The sequence below is a fragment of the Strigops habroptila genome, chromosome 13 (genome assembly GCF_004027225.2).
Source record: "Strigops habroptila isolate Jane chromosome 13, bStrHab1.2.pri, whole genome shotgun sequence".
NCBI lineage: Eukaryota > Metazoa > Chordata > Aves > Psittaciformes > Psittacidae > Strigops > Strigops habroptila.
Genome location: NC_044289.2, coordinates 11,017,958 through 11,038,898, shown reverse-complemented (window position 1 = coordinate 11,038,898; position 20,941 = coordinate 11,017,958). Strand labels below are relative to the sequence as shown.

Here is a 20,941-nt window from a genome sequence, read left to right as displayed (position 1 = left end):
CTAGGTCCATAGGGCTGGAGATTGATCCTAGCTGAAAAGAACACATGCTGGTCTTGTGACTATAGACTGGACAGATTAGGAATACCTTCCTACCTGTGACAGGACCTGTGCTGGCCACTGCCAGAAGTGCTATCTCTTTGTTAAATGCAAATATATTCCTGGTTTTTAACCCTGAAGAGAGATTTTCTTACTGCCTTGGGAGCAAACTCATATTTAGTTTCAATAATTCCACACTAGGAGAATGGATACAAACACGTCACCAAGCAAGAAGCAGAAAGATAGACAGGCAGGTTTATGCTTAAGTTTAAGAACAAACTAGGATAGGAATTTGTCCTACCAAGTCTGATTACCCAAAGCATTTGTATATAACCTCAGGTATTCAGAGTGCTGCACAAACTATAAATAATAAATAACTGACCAATAGACACATGCAAAATAAGCATCTGATTATGTACCTAATTTGAGCTCAGTGTTATCATGACTGTGCTCATCGACTGATTAGCTGCACATGCAAATGGCCTGTGCTGGCATTGTATGGATGCCATTCCCAATCAGCTGCAGCAGTCAGGATAACAGAGTGTCAATGCACCTTTCCTTTGAAGGTCTCAGCTGCCTGGCTCTCCTTCGGCTCCCCGCCGCCTTCACCAGGACAGAGCGAGGTGGGGTGGATGGAGGGACTTGCCTGGTCATCCAAGGGCAGCTCACAGAAGGCAGGGATGTACTTGGCCCATTCCACCAGCACCAGCAGCTGCTGCTTCATGGACTCGCACACATCGGAGATGTTGGCAATCTTCTTCCCTCGGATGTCTCCATTGAGCACAGGAACTGGGGGTGATATCTGGAAGGAGAGAAGCGATTCTTCAGCTTTCAGTGCCACAGAGGAAACACAGACAGGAAAATGCCCAGCCCATGGATTGTGTTGATGCAAAGTCCAGCATCAATAATTACTTTTTCCATTGCACACCCAGCCTCTACAATACATAGCCCAGCACAACTCATTTAAATTGAGATCAGCTTGGGGTCTGTGAACATGAATGCTTCAGAGCTGAGGCTGTGGATCATCTTGGTAAACTGTCATGCCTTGAATAGACTGGAAAACACAAAAGAAGTGTTTCTAAAGTGAAGGTCTTCCTTCCACTGAACAAATGTGTTCAGCCAAGACCCAGGAGGGAGCAAAAGGACTTGTGTAGCAGTCAGCCTCACCAGGAGCCAGGACACTTCCACCCAGTGCTGCTACACAAGCTACTTGTCCCACCAAAGGGCAGAGAACTGCTCCCCGTTTCACTCTGCTCCACAACTAGTGCTTGTCCAGACCTGCCTTGTCTGCTTTTGACAGGACACATGCAGGCTTTACTTCTCCTCCTGCCTGTGTCAGCATGAGCACAGAAGTCTCTACTGAAGGTAGCCTTCCAGGCCTGACATTGCTTTCTGTGAGCACCATGTCATTAATATTTGACATTATCCACTTTGAAATGCTAAAGACAGGCTTTAAAGACAACAATCTCCCACCTCCCCCCAGCTCTTAGGCCCTTTTGGCAAACCTGCTGATGTACAAACATGCCCACCAAGAATGTTTTGCATGGCGAATTATTTGTGATTGCAGAGGCAGATGGGGCCATTTCATTTACAAAGGACAAGCCTGACAGCTCTGAAAGTACTGTCACACAGAGCCTGAAAGAACATCTCCCCCAAACCAGGCACCCAACTTCCTCTCTGGTTCTCATGCATAGCTGCTCACCCAGCTCATCTGAAAATTTGCCCTTAGTCACTACTTTGTCCTCATGCTCCTGTAAGCAATTAACTCAAGCCCGTCGCTGCCCTCCACCTGCCCTCTGTGCTCTTGTACAACATCAGCTCTTCCTGTCCTGCTCCTGCCAGCGTTTTCAGCTTGGACCTTGCCAAGGAAATAGGATTCAAATGCCACCTGCATTTTTTTTTTCCCCCAGGTTGCATTACCTGGAAGCTTTCCAGCTCTCGAGCTGTTATTGAATAAATACGATTGTAAAAATCTCACCACGTATTACCCTAATCAGAGAGCCCGGAAGGCTTAGCAAATAAAGAGAGACCTCTGAGTGAGTGACCCAAGATCTTGGAGAAAGCAGCTCCTCAGCAGTATCTCGTTCTAATTAGGTAGGCATGTAAAAGTTACCAATTACCGTGCTGGAGCCTGCCTTGTTTAATGAGTCTCTCCATGCTCTGTGGGAGATCAGGAGCTCCCCTGGATTTGTCGATGGTTGTAGTTTTTATCAGAAGACCCTACTCCACACTTACATATGATGCCCCTACAGGAGTCAAGAGTCCCAGAAGTGTCCTTCTCTTGCAGATCTGGTGACTTGAGACCCCCTTATCTCACACCTTTGGCAGCAGTACCAATATTAATTTTATAGGGTATGTAAATATATTAGGGCCTGCGTAGGACATGGTGAGATGTGGGATGAGACTGGATATGCTTCTTGTGTACAGGATTGGCCCTTAGCCCTTCTGGCATAGCCCCTCCTTGGGGCTTACAGCCTGAGCCCAGAGCACAGCTTGTCCTGCCCTGGAGCATCTCCCAGGGCAGCCTTCAGGGTAAGATGACCCTTGAAGCAAGAAGGAACATGGACTGCCAACTCAAACGCCTCTTCATGTTCCCTGGCACAAGGAGTGCTGCTCTCCCCACCTCCCATGAAGAGTGGCAGCTCTTGCCTCCAGCCCCATCCTCATCACTTCTTCTCACAGACAAACCGTCCTCGCAGCCTGTGCCCTCCCATCCTGTCCTGTGTCCTCCCAGAGAGTGCTGATCTCATGTACACTGTTTGCCGTATCCAGATTCTTAAATCAGAGTCATCTTTTCAGGTGAATGCTCTAGGAAATAAGTCCTGGCAGTGTGCTTGTGGAAATGGGGACTTAAAACCAAACACTGGAAAGAATATCCGCATAAAACAAACATGAAACTGATTCCTCATGAAACTGCAGGAAGCCAGATTCCAAAGTTTATAGGAGCCGATGGGAAGGGAGATTGTTCATGTGAGGCCAGCCCCTCGGCTGGCTTAGGTGGCTGCAGCTCCTTGGATTTCAATGATTCTACCCTATTTTCTTCCAGCAGGCTCTCCAGCCTTCATGTGTCACAACCAAGCAGAACAGATTACTGTGTATTATTACAACTGAATTCTGGACCAAGGAGCATTAAAGGAATGGTTTCAGGTAACAAATACCTTTGAAAAGCCAATGTTGAGTTGGCAGATAAGTTACTCTTAGAAAAGAGGTGGTAGTTGGATGACTCAGCTATTAAAAACTCAACTGGCTCTACTAGCCAGATAGTGCCTGACGTTTTCGTATTTGCCAAAGAAGAAAGAGAGGTACCTGTTGTGCCAGGACTTCTGCCTGCAGTAAGACATTGATGGAGGGCAAGCTGCTGTCTTCATAACTTGATCTGCGGGTGCTGATTCGGTCCCGTTCATTTTGTACAGCTGCAAGAGAGTTATTTTGGCTGAGCTGCAGCTCATCCATGGCAATGCACACTGGAAACTGGCACAGACTTTTGGCATTCCCTTTCTTTAGAAGCAGTTTCCCAGCTTCCCTACCTGGCAGGGCAGTTTTGTCATGGGATGAGTGTGAGAGCTGACTACATCTAGTGGTTCTGTTTTCAGATTCGCTTTATTAGGCTTTCCTGGGATGGGATTGTTTCAGAACCCAAACACCTGGTTCAAAGCCTGTAGACTTCAATGGGAAAGTTTCCTTTCAAAGGATCTGGTTCTGAGTTTTTTGGTTTCAATACAAGGGGTCTGAAACAGTGGCCACACTCACGCATGCAGCCCAAAGCTTATGTGTGAAATGGAGGAATCTGCATGGCTTCCTTGTCTGTCCACATGACTTCTGTGAGCTCCATTTGGGAAGCTCTTGCACCAGGTAGGAGCAGTTGGAAATCTTCCATCTAAGCTACAGTAAGGAAGGAAGTGCAGAACAGCTTCTATTTATCTATCCAGAGCAACTGAGCTCTCTCATACCTTATTGTAAAGAGAGTCCCAGGACAAGTTTGACGCCAGTATGCCTCCCTGCATGGTCTAGTCTCGAGTCTATAGACCACAGCAGCCAGAGCAGAAGCAGCAGTGCTGGGGATAGGATTTGCCTCTGTGCGCCACGAGGCCATGGGCTGGCTGTAACTCACCACGGCCATGCCAGTCAAAACCATCTGTTCAAATAAGGTATCGATTGACGGCAGAGGAAACAGAACAGTCCCTGCCTTAGGCTGGTGGCTCTCTGGATTGATACGTTCTCAATGTATAAATCCACCTGATAAAAAGCAATAATGAGGCTGGGCCAGAAGCAAAGCCCTGCAGTCAGCGGCTGTAAATAGGAGCTCTCAAGGTTATGCTGCTTGTTATCAGTAGCAGGACCCCGAGTTCAGTCACGCCATGATGTTTTCCAAATGTTTGCTTAGTATTAGCTGGTCATGCACCTAATGTAACTTCTATTGAATATTAACAGACAGCAGCAAACCTCCGGGCATGGGATGAGTGAGTGCTGCGGGGAGAGGAGGATTCCTATGTTCTTCAGGAAAAGCCAACCCAAGTTCCTTGCAGTTCCTCATCCCCTTTAACAGGGAATAAATGTTCCTGCTCAGAGGTGTTCCCCCAGGCTGGTGTTCCTGGGGAAGCCACCCAGGTACCGCTGGTGCTTTTCTGTTGTCTTCAAGGACCCCTTTTCTCCTCAGTTTCTCCTCGAGGGGGTGTGAACTGTGGGGGAGCACCGGGTTTAATTTCTCTACACGGAACAACAGGGCCAAAGACCTCCTGGTTGTCCCTTTGCAGACATCAATGGGGTGAGCTCTGTGTGGTGCCAACCTGCTCCTCTGGGCTGCTCCTGACACTTTGTCCCTCTACCAGCAGGACCACCAATGGGGCTACCAGCAGGGCCACAGCAGCACCAGGTTTCCTTGCCACTGTGAACACTCCTGAGAACCAAGCAGGGCTAAAAGGAGGGTGAATCCTGTCCCATCATGTGAGTCATGGGGATCTGGAAGGGTGCAGAGACAGAGAGGCAGGGAAGGGGTGGGCCATGCAGGGGGGTGCGTATCTTTACTCATTTCATATAGAGTTAAATAGCCAAAATATTCCACTTTGTTCTGGGTCTTTTCTGCTATGGTGAATGTGTCATATAAAACTAAGATCTCTGCAGAGGGTCAGCAAGAACCTATATGCACATTAGGAAAAACAAGGTGCAAAATGACAGTTGGACCTTTACTGGTCTCACCCGTCCAGGTGTGTTTCATGGTAATCTGGGGCAACAGCACTTAGAGCAGTTTTCTCAAAGTGTTTCCAAATTTCCAGGCCTTCTTTGAAGTTTCTGCTTCTCACTGATGTTGAGAGGCATTCCTAAACCACTCAGATGCCCCAGCTATGCAGGAGCACAAGTGATATGTGTGTCAGCATGAGTAAGAATGAGCTGAAGAGGCCCAGTGTGATTTGTGTGTACAAGCGTGGGTAATTCTGAGACTCAAGCATCGTCCTGTGGCATTGTCATGGGCCTGTCTTTGATGGCATTTGAGAGGTGCCCTGAGAAGTGTCCTTAAACTGCATTTGGGAGCACACAGGGCCCCCAAGCCTTACCCTCAACTGTTGGGACAATGACTGCTTGCAAGGACTTTGCATGGGTGGGAGTGGGCACGTTGGGTACATGCAGGGCTTCTGACTAGAGGCCAAAATTCCCCCTATGTCCCCTGTGATGGGGTCTGGATCTGTGCACGGGAGAGCACTGTAGAGGGAAGACAGGGCTGAGGTGGTTGGGCAAGCATGAGCATGGCAAGGACCGGCCTTGAGCTGCGAGGACTTCCTCAAACATAGTCAGACAGTCAGACAGTTTGACTGCTGCTGGGGGGAGCACAGGGAAGCCATGCCATCACCCACCTTCCTTCTTCATTCCTGCTCGGAAGCACTTCTTAAGCCTGCAGTATCGGCACTGGTTCCTTTTGTCTTTGTCTACCACACACTGCCTGTTAAACCTGGGAAGAAAGAGAAGTGTGAGGAGCAGCAAGACTGAGCCTGAAGGCTCCAAGATATGCTCAGAGCAGGTTCCCAGAGGCTCAGCCTGAGAAAGGAGCCCCGGTCTGTGCCATTTCCATGCTTTAACCTGAGGTTTGTTTGCACCGAACGTCTCAGCCCTCTGCTCTATCTCTGGATGTTCAATAAGGACGGATTAGAGCTGACAGTCGCATGCAGGAGATCAGGCTGCTGGCCTTAGTCACTAACCACTAGGCATAGGATGCTTGTGATGGATTAACAAGCCTCAGTGAAGTTAAGTGTGAGCCAGGAGGGTTAGAGCCAACTTGGTAGCCTCTGTTGTAAGTTAGATCCCAGTTAGAAGTGAGGAAGAATGCATTTATATGAGTTAAAAAAGGGTAGGTGGTTGTTCTTGAGTTAGTAAGGTTAAAAAGTGGGTTTAAGTCCCTGCATCTCTCCAGAGCTGTGTCTGGGATCCAGACAGGTTGGTTCTGACCTCTGAACAGCATCGCTGGTGTCAAGCTGGTGTGCAAACAGCTCTGCAGCCATCTGCACTTCAGAGAGGACTTGGGAAGCAACCAGCTCCTTCCCTCCACACTTGTATCACCAAATCCATTACACATGATAGAGCAAACACTGGTCTCCGATGTGTGTGGCTCCTGCATGCAGCACAGGCCTGGTGGCCATTTGCAGCTTGAATTTCACTTGCAAATTTGCTCTAATTTACTAGGGCTTGATCAAGCTTGCAAAGTAGAGCCAAAGGTGTACAGAGCTGGGAAAGGGCTCCCAGCCGTGCTGAGTTCTGTAGCTTTGGAAAAGGCTTGTTGCTACCATGCTTTTTAAAGTCCTAAGATTTGCCCAAATGATGCCTGAAAGCATTTTCCCAAGCATTTCTGTAGCACTTATATGAAAGCCCTTGTTTTCAAAGAACTGGGCACCTCAGCTTTTCCATTGGAGCTGTGGGGAAGGGGCTCCCTGGGCAGCAGCTTGAATAAACCTGGGGTGCAAGTGATAATATGCTTCACATGCACTCATAAACCTGGAGCTTCTTTCTGTCATTCAGATTTGAGAGTCACATTGTTCTTCACGTTCTCCAAGTGGCTGCCAGGCCACCAGGAGTAACTCACTCAAAAAGCCGAATGATTTAGGCACTCTGAGATGAGGATTCTGTGGTTTCCTCTGTGACTCTTTATATGTGGGTTGCTCACAGCAGGGAGCAGGCAGGTCACAGTCTCTGATGGCACAGGAGAGCCATGGGCTACCACCAGTAACACAAGGTGCAGTGCATGAGTTGCAGGAACAACATGGGTGCCTCATCCTTAGAGATGTGCACACTACACTGCCCAGCTTGCTGCCCCCTTCCAGTATCACCTTGCTTACTGGCCACATCCACAGATGGCCACATCCATTTGCAAGAGCACATGCTCGGCCCCTAAAGAATGGGGCAAGGCCTTCCAGGGTCTTTCCCTGGTGATCACTGGAGGTCAGTCCCACAGTGAGAGCAGTCTCCAACGCTTCCCAGCTGGGGGTTGAGGTCAGGAAAGGTGGTGGAGGATGCAGAGAGGATGAATAAGGTGAAGGACTATGCTGCTGTGCTTTGAGGGCTTTGTCATTCAGCTCCTAGGGACTGTTTTGTCTCTGTCCTCTCTATCCTTACCTGCAGGAATACATGTGGTTCTTCCGGACACTCCTCCTGAAGAAGCCTTTGCAGCCATCGCAGCTGGAAGCCCCATAATGCTTCCCCGTGGCGCGGTCCCCACAGATGGCACACAGTGCGCCCACCCCGATGCTGTTGGAAGTGTTGAGGTTGGCTGCTTCTGATGGAGATGTGTCTGCTTGGGGAAAGACACAGGAAGAAGAAGACAGTGAGAGAGACAGACAACATTTCCTAACTCAGTTTCCAGTGAGAGTCTTGATTTTTGGAAGAACCAGGCAACCGCAGCCAGAGAGAGCCAGGTCAGAGAGGTATGTACGAACTGGTGGGATGCTCCAAGTGTGTTAAGTCATTGCATTTTGATTGTGCCAAAGGTCCCCATGTGCCAGGGTGAGAAAGCTCTTCCCAAAGGCCTGACTCCAGCAACACCTTCAGAAAAAGCGAAAACCCAGTTGCAGGAGTCACGGAGCAGAGACAAAATTCCTTTGGGATTTGCAAGCTCTTTGGCCTGCAGTAGCGTGGCCAGAGAAAAAGCTGGTGCAGAGTTAAAGCTGAGGTATTACAGCTCAGGGTGAGCAGCTGATTTATTAGAGAGGTGTTTATGTTATATCTTGATAGAGCCTTGAGCAGACACTATTAGAGAAATGAGATGGCCAGCTCCCTTTTCTGAGAGCCTCTGTGCCAGACATGGAGCTCTAGCCTGCACAGTGGTTCTTCAGGAGAACAAGACTATAAGTGTGTAACAAACTCAAATGACTTCAGCTGGAAAACGCATGTGGCAAACACTGCCCTTGCAAGGAAGGACTGATTCAAGCTAGCAGAGGAAGAAAGGGTGATGCTATAGCATGGAGGAGGCTGTATACTGGGCATTTTCCAGAGCCTGGTAGCACCACAGCAAAGATTGATGTGTCTTATAGTCCTTAAATACTGAGGGGGCCTGGCACTTGCAGGGCTCTTTTGGGAGGATGGGGAATTGCAGCAGCCTCTGTAGGAAGGGGCATCTGAAAGGCTCAAAACCATACAAGGCCTATGCTAAAACCCCTCCAGCAAGCCAAACAAACCACAAGGCTGAAGGGATCAGCCCTTAATTCAGTTGATCTAGTTGTTCTCTCCTGTGTACATTTTCCTGTATCAGCACAGGCACATTCCCCTGCCTCAGTGGAAACCCTGGTTGCAAATGATAGCCAGGATCTACAAAGCCATAGAAACCTGCTGGGATTTGAATCCTTGAGTCTACTGGTCACTGGGTTTAGCAGGGATGCAGCTGACTGTCGCCCTGGGAGGGCCACAGCTGCTCCCACTTGGCACCCATCAGACAGGGAACTGGATGCTATAAAAAGGCTGGTCCCAGTAGGGCTCCCTTCAGTAGCTGGAGCATGGTGCTGCTGAGGTAATGCTGCTTGGAGTTGGGCTCCAGTTCTAGCTCTTACTTTGCAGAGAAAGGGGTGTTGCAGCAGTTGCTGCGCAGCCTGCTCATGCTATCCCTTGGCAGCAGTGAGCTAGTATCGGGAATCTCAAACCAGCCCTTTCCCTGGCTCTGGCAGCACCTTTCATTTCCCTGACAGCTTTCTGTCTTTCTAATTCCTCATGTCCCTCCTAGATTTCCTTCTAAGCCAGTTTGCTGCCTCTCTCTATTCCTGCCTGGCACGCACTGTCACACAGCTGCCTTTCTGTGCAGGCAGCTATCCTTGCAGAACTCCGTTCTCCACTCCGAAGCCCATTGTGGCTGTCTCTTGTCCCTTTGAGAGCTTGCTTCCAAAACCATCCCTCCTTTCAGTGCATCCTGAGGGCTAGGCTGGATGAAGGTCATTCCAGAAAGATTAGATTCCAGTTAGATTTCCAATTTCAACTGAACACAAGACTTAACACAAGAAAGGAAGAGTTGATTGGCCTATTACTCATTACTCATGTGCCTGTGAGAGCCCAGATAAATCCCTTTTTAGCAGTGTATCATGCTGTAATCAGATGAAGATAGAACAGGAAAAACTGGCACCATTATCAAAGAAATTACATCATCTTGGTCTAATTGCCAACCAACAAAAAAATTATTGCCTAATAGATAATTTTCCAATTAAGGTTATTTCATAGTGCTAGAAACCTGGGCTTGTGGCTTCTGTGGTGAAGTGGGTTTATGATTTGGAGTTAAGGTAAATGGAGGAATGAAAAAATCTGGCTTTAATTTGAGACCTCACAACTGAGACTTGTGTTAGTACAGGAGCTCCTCGAGAGGTCCCCAAGCCTGTCTGAACATGGGATTTGGTCTGTGACAGTGGCAAACCTGCTCAGTGCTGAGCAGCCACCTCTGGGCTGGAGCTGATCTCTCCTGCAGTCCTGGGCCAGGAAGGGAGGCGGAGGTTGTGCGGGCAGTTGTTAGAGCGCCAAAGCAGCCCTGGAGGTGAGACCTGCCCCTGGTGTGGAGCTGGGCATAGGAGGAGGAGGAGAGGCAATGGCGCTGCCTGACCCAGCTGACTCATCCACCCCAGGGTGTATTTTGTATCTCACCTGATCTCGTCATATAAGATTATCATGTCCCTCTGCCCTGTAAAGGCCAAGTCACAAGCCCCCATGCAGGAGCTCCTGTGTGGGAGAGGGGCAGAGAGATGGAGCAAGACCTGGGCTTGTCCCAGATGGACATCGGCAGAGCTGAAGGGGGCTGCTTTAAGTCCTGAGACCCCTGTGTGGGTAGGACCAGCCCCTGGTAGCAGAGAAGAGGCTGAGACCCTGGGCGGTGGAGGGTTATTGCACAGCAGAGACACTTTGGCGTCGCGGTGTCACGTCTGTGATGGGGCACAGCCATAGCCCAGGGAAGACCCACACAGGCTATGAGGGAAGAGCCTGTGCTGCTGGGACAGAGGTGCCCAGCGGCTTCGGTGACACAGCAGGCAGGAGGAAAGGGCTCAGGGGGGTCATTTTCTTCGTTGTGCTTTGTTTAGTCATTAACCTCGTGTTTAGAGAGACTTTAGGGGGGACTTGGTGAGGAATCTCCTGTTATCTCTGAGCATTTAATCATCAGGACTCCTTGGTCCCAAATGGGTGGGCCAGTGCGTGAATCCTGGATTAAGTGTGATCCTGCCCTCCTGAGAGGATGGGAATGCTCCTCTATCCCCACCAGGTCCCCTTCTTCCCTGGGGGCTGAGCCTCCTGACCCCGCAGCACTGCATGGAATGGCCGTGGCCTCGGGACAGCGCCTGCATCACTTTCCGTAGCGATTTCCACCCTTGCCAGGTGCTAAGTGGCTTACTGCTCTGGGAAAACCCATCTCCAGCTGCTGCTGGGGTGGGACTGGCTCTGCTCTGGAGCCACAGGCTCTGTTGTCTGAGCAGTGAGCCATCAGCAGCGTTTCGCTCAATCTTTTGACTAGTCTTTTCTTGGTTGAGGTCTAGGGGAGGCGAGACCTCCCCTATGCTCAGCCCCAGCACGGTCCCTGGGCTGAATGTCTGGTGGGGACATCTCATTGCACCCAGCTCCTGGCTTGTGCCCATCCTCAGGGTGTTCGGGCGGCAGTGCACCATCCCGCCTGTGCTGAGCACAGCATTGTTCCAACCACCTCTGTTTTTCCCCAGGGAAGCACAAACCCCCTGTGATCTGGTGGGAGCTGCTGGCTGACACCCCTGCCGTGCCCCAGCCCTCCCCGGGACCATTCCAGCCACCACCCCAAGGACTTCTCCTCCTGCAGCCCCCGGCTCATCCCACCGCAGTGGAGGGGAGAAGACAGAGGGGACTTACCGTTGCCCATAGCCAGCACCTGCATGTTCTCAAACTCCAGGGTGGTATACGCCGGGTCTAGCGCTGCGCTATAATCTGCCATCTCCATGTCTATTAGGGCTTTGGAAAGGCGCATTATCATCAGCAAACACGGGCCAGATTGTACCGATTCCCTTGTCCGAGGCTATTGGCCCTTCTGCCTCCCTCTGCCTTCGCTGCGTCCCTATCTGTTGTCTTTTATTTCAGGTATTTCTCTGAAAGGATTTGCTGAGCCTCAAGGCCTATATTCCCCAGAGGGGTGGAGGCAGGAGGCAGGGGGTTAATCTTTAATCATCTCACCCACTGTGAACGCTGCTAAGCTGTTTTTTTTTTTGGTGGAGCAGCAGTGATTCTTGTTGACTGTTTGTTATTGAATCTCAAGGCACTCTGACGATCCCGGCTCCCAGGCGCAGGCAGGACGCAGGAGCAGGCTCTGCTGATGAGGGAGCACCTTCCTGGGCTATTGACCTTGATGCTGAGCTGTTGGTGTTGGTCTTAATAGTACTTGTGTGGGAAAACTTGGAAAACCCCCTGACAGGAGAACAAGGTTTCTCTTCATTTCTGTCATTGCCTTCCCCTCTCCGCTGTTGGTTGTCTTCACCCCTGCTTTTCCCTTCTCTTGTTCCCAACATCCTTCCCACCCCTTCTCCTTTCTTCTCCCTCCCAGTCAGAGAAGGTCAGCGCCTGCCTGGCAATTTACACGTTGCTATGCAAAGTAATGACATATGACTCCTTTTACTTCCCTATAAACAGGGTTTTATAGGGGCTGGATGCCCCATAAACAGATCCTACTCTGTAGCCGTGCCTAAACAGCAAGCGGGGCTGGGGGGTGGCATGGACACCCTGGGCATCCCTGGGGCTGCTCCTGTCCCACTGCCAGAGCCACCCTGTGCCAGAAACCCCCAGCCCTGGGCTTCATTAGGTGTTTTACAGTGCTTTGCTCTGCAGTGGGCTTTTTCCTTCTGTGGGTGCAGTTTTCACCAGCACCATCAGTGCTGGTTCTGCTGCTTCACCCAGACCTTGGGTTGGACCCTGCTGGTACTGAGCAGGGGGCCAGAGCAAGCAGCAGAGCTGCCTGTGCTCTCCTTGCTAATCTGGGTGCTCTCCTTCCCCCTGCCCCTTCGCTTTAGATGAGACTGAGATATTTCAGTGTAATAACAAGATCAGTGAGCGGGAATGTAATCAATGGCTGGATGGCATTGGCTGCGTGGCCCAGGAGAACCAGCAATTAATGGTTTGGTATCAGCTTGCTCTACGTTGAAAACATCCCTGTGATTTCGCAACCAGCAGCGGGTGACTGAGTTCACAGGCTGCTGATTTGGGCTCCCAACTGCTTGTGTTTGTGCTTCCCAGCACCCCAATGCAGCCGTGGCCCTGCTGGCACCCCAAGCTATGCTGGGTCATGTGGCATCGCTGCCACAACCTGGCACCAGGGTCTCTAGCTCCACAACAGCACATGTCTTTGGGCAGTGACGCTAGTGAGGATTTGCTATTCATGTTTTAGGAGCACAAGATACTGTTCAAGCAGCCCTTGCCCCCTAGAACTGACCTATATAGCACCTCCAAACAGTTCTTCTGCCCTGAAACTGCAGGAGTGAAGCTGAGCACAGGTTAGAGCCCCTGTTTTCTCACTTGGGACTGTGATAAATGATCCTTTGCTGCAGAGAAAACAGTCATCCGGTCTGTGCTCCCGACGCTCTTGGCACTCATGTGCTGGTGGCTCTTCCCTTCGGCAGGAGCAGTCCTGAGCTAAAAATTGTTTTTACAATGAGCTAGGATGGGGATACTAAGGTAGAGCATAGCCCCCTCCATGGCCTAATCCTAGAGACCTCCATCCCAATCCTGGCCAGGCCACGGTGATCCCCTTGATTAGATAAATGCTACAGACACTACCTCAAATATGTGCAGGATTTGCCACAGCGTCTAGTAAAATATCATAAAAGCATGGCCCGTTCTGCTCTGCTCAGCAAAACAAACCTGGTTTTTGAATAGCCTGCTGAGCAAGGAAGGCTGCGAAGGACGTTTGCTCCCTGGGCAGGAAGGATTAAAAGGGCCAGGAATAGAAAGCAGTGAGGCAGCGTGTGCAGGAGAGTGGCAGATAAGGAGCAGGGAAGTTTGGAGAGCATTAGGTGGCTCACGAGGCCGGGACTGTCAATGGGACGTGGCACTTCCCGCCCGGGGTTGTGTTGACTGTCGTTTTCTCACCACCAGTGTCTTCTATCGGTCACCAGTGCCCCCTCCCAAATCCCATGTCTTGGACCTGCCAAGGACACCGTGTGACTCCTTTGACCTGGAGATGGGCTCATCATGGAAACACGTCGGCTGCTCCCTGGGCATGGTCTCCCTGGGGATGTTGTGCCTGAGGAGTCTCTGTCTCCCCCTGACATCCCTGCATGGTGGGGTTTGGGACAGCTTGCCAATGTAGTCATGGCTTGTACTAGCCAACAGGATGCTGCTGCCAGGCAGCTGTTTTAGATGGAGATGTTCAAGTCAGTGGCTATTTGTGGGGTGGATTCAAATAATTCTGTCCTACGGGAGATGTTTTGTCATTTTTATTCCAGAGAGAGACAATTTGTTGCTGGCAAACCCTCGCTGGTAGGTGAAGGCTGTTCCCAGATTAAGTGCTCAGGGGAAATTCAGCTTTCAGGCCCTCTCCTCTCTCCTCCTGTCCCCATTTGCTGAGCCCTCCACCCGCTACTTCCTAGCCAGGACATCACTGCAAAGGAGACTGTGGCAGCTCTGGGGGATGAAGTGTTCTGTGCCAAGTGATTACTTAATTTTTATCTTTTGAGCAGTAAATCCTTCCCCACACTGGCACGTTAGACACTAATTCGGCCTTATCTATATATCCCTGGCTAGCAAATTCATCCAAAGCAAAAGGGGATTCCCAGAAAATAAGATCTATACTTCTCAGTAAATGAGGATCAGGAGTAGAGTATATAATAGAGCATTTATGGTAAGGATGCCATCAGCTACTGTGCTTGCTAGCTCTTCATGTTAAATGGGTGAGCAGGCTCCTCTCACAGGGCTCCTCTTGCCCTTCTTGAACAGGGTGTTGAAGGATTAAAGGATAATTGAGGTTGGAAGGGACCTCAGGGTCTCTACTCCAACCTCCTGCTGGAAGTAAGGCCAAGGATGGAGACCACACAACCTCTCTAGGCAACTGATACTTGACTGTCCTCACGGTGAGTACATTTCTCCTTAGACCCGTAGACACTTCTCTCCCATTTTTATGCCTGTTGATCTCCCCCCGCCATGCACCCTGTGAGGAGCCTGGCCCTGTCTCCTCAGTGCCCCTGGGTGGATTGTGCTCGTGCTGTTCCTTATGGCCCATTCCTGCTCTCCATTGTTATTGATCAGACCCCCCAGTCTGGAGTCACCTGCAGCTCTCTGAGCATGGACAGTGACCAGGCAGCAGCAAGGAACCTGGCGCCCTCCTGCCCCTTGCTTTTTTCTCTCACAGCTCTGCACTGTTTCTGAAATTCCCAGCAGAAATGCCAATGCCCAGAGCCAGCAGGACCAACCTCACCTTACATGAGTGATTCCCCAACTCCGGGTTGCTCCCATGTCACTTGCAGCTCCAAGGCCCCTGTGGGACTGCAGTGGTTTTTCACTGGCATGCAAGTGAAGCAGAGATGGGTTTGGGTCTGAAACCTCTCCAGAGGAGGAACACCCTGAACAAGGTCAAGTCCCCTGCTCATCCCACCACCATTTTGCCAAGCGAGCTGTTGGGGAAGCACGAAGCCCAGTTACAAGACAAGCACCAGAAGTCCCAGGGGAGCGTCACCAGCGCAGTCATCTCCACACATGCAAAGGTCCCTTTTGCCTTGGGTTTTTTTTTTTTCCCCTTTGAAATTTCAAATTCCAGTTTGTGGACAAAGTCCTGCCTATCTGAGAATATAGATCTCCGACCACTGACCAAACTCCACTCCAAGCAGTTCCGAGGGCTGCTCTTCCCCTTGCCCACAGATGCCTCCGCTCAGCCTCCGGATCTGCTGGGATCACACCTTTTGCACTGGAGCAGAGCACTCGTACTTGCACAAAGAGGATTTTCTGTGTTTCAACCTTAATGTCAGCAGCTCCCTTTCTCCACACGGAATGGGAAGGACCATGGGGAATAACCAGGTAGGAACCTTATCACCTGCAATTCATTTGGGCAGCCATTTTAGATAGAAAACGAGAAGGAGAAACAAGGGCTTCCATTGTGCTTATATCAGCAATTTTAGATCATCATTTAAATTAGGGAAGGGGGGAAAAGGCGGCTTCAGAGAGGATGAAAAATGAGAAGGAACATGAACTGGTGGAGGCAGAACCACTCCATATGGTTAACTGATAACTCCAATTTGCCTCTTCCCTCTCATCTTTTCTGCTTCTGATCAAGCTCAACTTACTCTCATGCTAATCATTTCTTGACCTGTTTATTCTACATTAAAAAATTAACAGAGAGCAGTTTACTGCATGACTTGCTCACACAGCATTGCCACAGATTAGCAGGCAGGCTTTAAGCCTCCACGCAGGACTTTTGGGTCTAACAGCCAGTCTACACAGCTCGAGGATGAGCTTTTTTTCCTGTTTTTAAAGAACAGCTTTTTCTAAAGTCAATATAAATCCCCCTCCCTTCATGCCTTAAGTATATTTGCTCTGTGGCTATTTCCAAATGGGAAAGATAAAGCCAAGGGTTTGTGTTTTGTCAGACTTTTTGTAAACAGGGATATTTAGGCCACACTGTCAAACCCTTCTGACTTCTACCATGCCATGATTCCGGAGCAGAGTTGTCAGTGCATTAAAAGCAGCTCCAAGGAATTTGGCAGGGTCTGGGGGGGCTGCAGGTCAGTGCAGCTGAAACAAGCCCCCAGTTCAAGCGGAGGATCTTTGCCTCTGCTCTGGGCAGTCGTATGATGGACACACAGATGGGGTCTGTGCCTGTGTCCATCCCCGGAATATCCCCAGCAGCAGCGAGAAGTCTCCAGTAAAACTGATGATTCAGCAGAAGCTGATCAGGGTCTGTTTGCCCCTCGCCAGCCTCACAGAACATGTCCCTGCCCCAGCAAAACACCTTGTGGAGGTGAACCAGAAAGATCCACCACTTGCATCCAGAGAGCTGGATCAAAAAGATCCAGCCCTGAGAGGCAGGAGGTGACCACAGCCATGAAGGACCTGTTCCCCAAGGGAAGACACAGGCATTTCATCTTCCTGTGCAAAACCAGATCACTCTTGGTGATTTATTTTCCCTAGTGCTGTGGTTGAGACAGATGCTACTTAGAGCTGGGGGCAATGCCCAGGGCAGACAATGCCTGACAGACCCCGGACATGCTGTTACTAGTGAGCTTGTGACATGCAGTGGCACCCTGAGCTCCCCAGCACAGCCCAGAGTGATGGAGGCAGCTTTACAATAACCTCAGGTATTTCTCACCAATGCCAAATCTATCCGAAAGTAGCCAAATCAACCAGAACTGCCCCCAGGCCATAAAATCACCGTATGGAGAATCAAGGCAGTTTTTGGACATGGGGAAAGAGATACTTCAAAGGAGGTTGCTTGAACTCCTCTCCAAAAGCAACATGTGCATTTCAGCCAAAGCTGGGATGAATGTTGGAGCTGGAGGCAATTATTTGAGCTCAAATAAAAAGCTGGTATGAAAAAGCATTAGGGAAAGAACTGCAAACATGAAGACAGACAGACCATTTCAGCATATATTGATAACACTGTGCACTGCTTTCACCCCAGGACCAGAAAGGGGTTTTATTATCCTGCCTAACAAAGGCTCTCAGCAGTTGAGGAAGTAATTACTAATATGCTTGGGAGCTGTTGCTTTGCCAGGAGAGTAAGTGTGAACTGTTCTCAGACCAAGAAAGGAAAAGGAACTGTTGATTCATCTTGCATTACACCATAGGCTGTAACTCATCCCGAGCTATAGCTCCAACTGCTGATCCCACTTGCCTCACCTAAACCATTAAGTGAACACTGCACTCCGTCCAAACCACAATCCAGATGCTTTTCAGCAAAACACCCTCTTGCCTATTTGGGAGGAAACCTGGGAAAGCTCTGACTTTGCCACATGCTGTTTCAGGTTCACTGTCTACACTGGCACTGTCTACACTGTCTACACTCAGCTCGAATCCAGTCATTTAAGCCCAGTTTAAATGGGAGAGCAGAAGCCACAGGGAAGCAGCAGTGCTGGAGAGGGTTTGCTGCTAGCAACGAGCACCTATTGCTTTCCATACCTCACCAGCTTACGTGTTTAGTGTGGCAGGGATCTCAGCAGCCCACATCTGGAATTGTTTAGCAGATTAATATAATGTCTTTTTAACTGAAGTAATCTTCTAACTTCCCAGAGAAAAAGAGCCCTACAGAACTCCCAATTTGGCAGTTGAGAGAGATTTCACTTCACCCCTGTCATCACCCTTGCAAGGGATTTAGGTTTCATTGACTTTCTACATTCATTATACATACATGAAACAGCCCTGAATCATTCCAGCTGGTGAAGCAATGGGTGGAGAACAGCCAAAATCAACAAAGGTTACATAGCAAGTTTTACCTTTCTTTTTTAAGCTTTTCTCTTTTTTGCAAAAGTGGATGCAGCAGCGAGCCAAGATGGGGAGTGACCCCCAGTCACTGCTGGGGCTCTCGGGATCAGCCCTCACTAGAAAGGAAGGCAAAGGACTGCAAAGCTGCTGGGAGTGCGGAGGGATTGTTCAGTGGGGTGAGGGTGGTGGGGGGCAGTCTGAGCCTGTGTCCCCGAAGGAGGGCAAGTCAAGGGCTCCCCAAGGGCAAAAAGCATCTTTCTGAATCCTCCAGCTGTGGGCTGGCTGGAAAAGTCACCCTGGGTGGGGAGATGAACTCGGGGGGAGCATCTCAGGAAAGGGATGGGAGGCAGCATAAGGAAAGCATAAGGTTGCTGGAGGAGGAAGCACTGGTCAGGTCTGAACTGGGAAAGGTAGGCTGGGCATGGGGAAAAAATAAGAAAGCAGTAAGGAGTGGCAAGTTAAAATTTGGGAGATTCTGGTTTCTGGAGTCAGAAGGAAACAAGTTAGTGCTAAATGCTTTTTCTCTGCAGGAGTGTGCAGAATGCCTGAATAGCCTGTCTTGTCCCCACTGTCCTCAGTTGCCAGAGCACACCAAGCGCCAGAGGGGTAGGTGGGAGCAAAGCAGCACCCGGGAACTCCATGCCCACAGCAGCTTCGCACCCCTGCAGCCTGTGGCCACCACAGCACCTCCTGTGTAACACGACATCCTGTCTACTGCCACAGAAACGGAAACACACAGCAGCAAGCAAGGCATGGGAACATGGAAGGTTTCTACAGGCAAGGTTTGTTGCATGGGGAGGGGACAGCAAGGGGAGGAGATCACACGTGGGCAGGACACTGCAGTGCCAACTGCCTGGCTCCCGACTAACAAACAACATAGCTAACGGCTAATTAGCCTCTGAGCATTTGACCTATGTCTCCAAGACAGGATAACACTATTATTTGTCCCTTTACATTCCTGGAAGGCCCAGTGCCATTGGCCTCTTGTATCATAAAGAAATTAAGATATATTATGACCATAAACTACATCATTTGAGGAAATGAACTATTTCTTAGTAAACCTATCATGGGACACCGAAACCGTGAACTTTTCTAAATCCATGGCTTCTGATAAAGAGCACAGGTATTTGCTGGGAGCAGCTCCCAGCATGCAGCTCCCTGTGGGGTGCTGGTGTGGGGAGTTCGTCCCATGGGGTGGTGATTTGGGGTGCAGGCTGCCCCAGGAGGCACAAACCCCATTGTCAGCACAAGCCCTGCTTGGGAGGATTGCTCAAGCAAGAGGAGCCCCAGGATTTTTGCTGTGCCCCAGGGTCGAGTGGGGGGTGTCGAGGTGTTTTGTGGATGAGGCTTTGCGAGGAGCAGTAGTCCAGGGTTTGGGAGGCACCAGACATGTCCGAACATGTCCTGCGGCAGCACCCTGCGTCGAGTCAGCTTCCTCGCTGTGGTGCCTGTGGGAGCTGGCTGGTGGGGGACATGAGCTGGAGTGAGACCCAAAAAGACCTTTCCGGTAAGAGCTCCGTGCAAACAGAACTGAAACTGTTTTAGTTGCTTTTACACTTTGATTATGAGGGCTGGGTCAGTCCCACTGCATACCTCTAGCTGAGGAGCTAAGGCAGTAAATCAGGGCGGAACCAGAGGCTGTGCTGCAGGTTGGCAGGGCGCATCCCTGGGCCTGCCAAGGCTGCAGCACAGGGCGGTAATGACAGGCACTGGGAACTGGGCTGAGAACGACCAATTCATTTCCCAAATGACACACTCAAGGTATCTGTGGGACACCAGCCTGTCTCCACCATCTCTTCCCCCAGGAGCCCCAGCAGCCACCCCACCATGCTCCCAAGTTGGGGTATCTCTCTCAAGAGCCCCAGAACCAAGCTTGGGGACATCAGCCATCACCACCCACAAACCAAACCAGAAACCAGGGACACTGGGGTCCCCTCGGAGGGGGACAAGCAATACGTATGTGGGGGATTAGCATATTTTGCTGCTCTGAAACCCCACTGGCGACCCTGGGGGTTGCTAACGCCCTTCATTCACATAGCCTCTGCAGCTACTTCTCTGCCTGCCGTGAGTGCCAGGGGGGACTGTAGTGGGTACCTGGTGTTTCCCGGAGCAGGTTGTATGTGCTGCCATTCATCTTCTCTGCAGGCAGAGCTAAGGGAGTCTCGCCCTGGGATGGGGCCGTGCAGCCAGCGAGCCCCCCGTGGGCAGCGGGGCACGAGCCATGCCCAGAGCTGGCTGCGGCACAGCAGCAGGGACCAGCTAATCCCTTAATGCTGGTCACAATGAGATTTGATGGGGAGCAGGAGTTTGTGCTGCAGAGCTGCAGGTTTTAAAGGGTTCTGGCTACTACCCGGAGGGGAATTATAAGGTGGCTCTGGGTCTGTGCCCTGCTGCCGGTGCCTGCAGGCTGCTTTCTGGGCCACCTTTCTGAGGTGCCCTCACCCTGGCCTCAGGCCTGCTGCTGGGCTTCTGCAGGGCAGCTCTGGAGGCTGCTCCAGAAAACATGCCTGGGTGTGTTTAGCAGCAGGAGCGGGTCTGACTCCCTCTCTGAGGAGAGGCTGCCCGCTTTCGCTTTAAAATGTTTCTATATAAATACCAGAGCACCATATCCTTGAGAAACGACCTTGGTCGCCCCTCCCAAACACCATCATAACACGCAGGGATGGGGATGCTGGGATGAAGCAGGGTGGCAGAGGGAGCTGTGTATGTGGTGCTCCCTGTCTTTGGGCAGCACTGAGTTTTGTCCCGCAGGCATGTTTCTCTTCTGCAGGGAGTGTGTGCCAGCACACAAGGCTCTGCTTAGCCCGGAGGAGGAAAATTAGGTGTGGGATTAGTGTGGCACTTCACTGGGTTTTCACAGGCTCTGAGCAATACATGGAATGCTGGAAGGGAGATCTGGGCACTTTGGCAATGCAGCCCTGTGCCCCAGTCAGGGCCAGGAGCGAACATGGCCTCTGCACCCAGAAGAACCATCTCGGGGCCAAGGCCATCTGAAACACCCATTTTCCTGCACTTTCCTTCCTCCTCGAATGCCTTTCCT

General features: G+C 50.6%; 1 protein-coding gene and 1 long non-coding RNA gene across 5 annotated transcripts in view; one reads left to right on the top strand and one right to left on the bottom strand.

Annotated features, from left to right (window-relative positions):
- Positions 1-20,941, bottom strand: part of HNF4A (hepatocyte nuclear factor 4 alpha) — a 34,650-nt gene that overhangs the window by 7,143 nt on the left and 6,566 nt on the right. The window contains exons 1-5 of one of the 2 annotated variants that reach the window (XM_030502671.1): positions 11,359-11,599; positions 7,636-7,810; positions 5,886-5,980; positions 3,343-3,449; positions 683-838 (exon numbers count right to left, since the gene is read on the bottom strand). In XM_030502671.1, coding sequence (XP_030358531.1) covers positions 683-838; positions 3,343-3,449; positions 5,886-5,980; positions 7,636-7,810; positions 11,359-11,479 — 654 coding nt within the window. In that variant the 5' untranslated portion in view covers positions 11,480-11,599. Of the gene's footprint in view, positions 1-682; positions 839-3,342; positions 3,450-5,885; positions 5,981-7,635; positions 7,811-11,358; positions 11,600-20,941 lie in introns of those variants that run through there. The other variant, XM_030502672.1, reaches the window with a different exon arrangement.
- Positions 14,927-18,981, top strand: LOC115615039. 3 transcript variants are annotated; one of them, XR_003993930.1, is made up of 3 exons: positions 14,927-15,501; positions 17,102-17,198; positions 18,432-18,981. It is a non-coding gene; the product is annotated as an uncharacterized LOC115615039 (long non-coding RNA). The 3 variants fall into 3 exon arrangements; XR_003993932.1 differs by lacking the exon at positions 17,102-17,198 and having other exon boundaries at positions 18,480-18,981; XR_003993931.1 differs by lacking the exon at positions 17,102-17,198.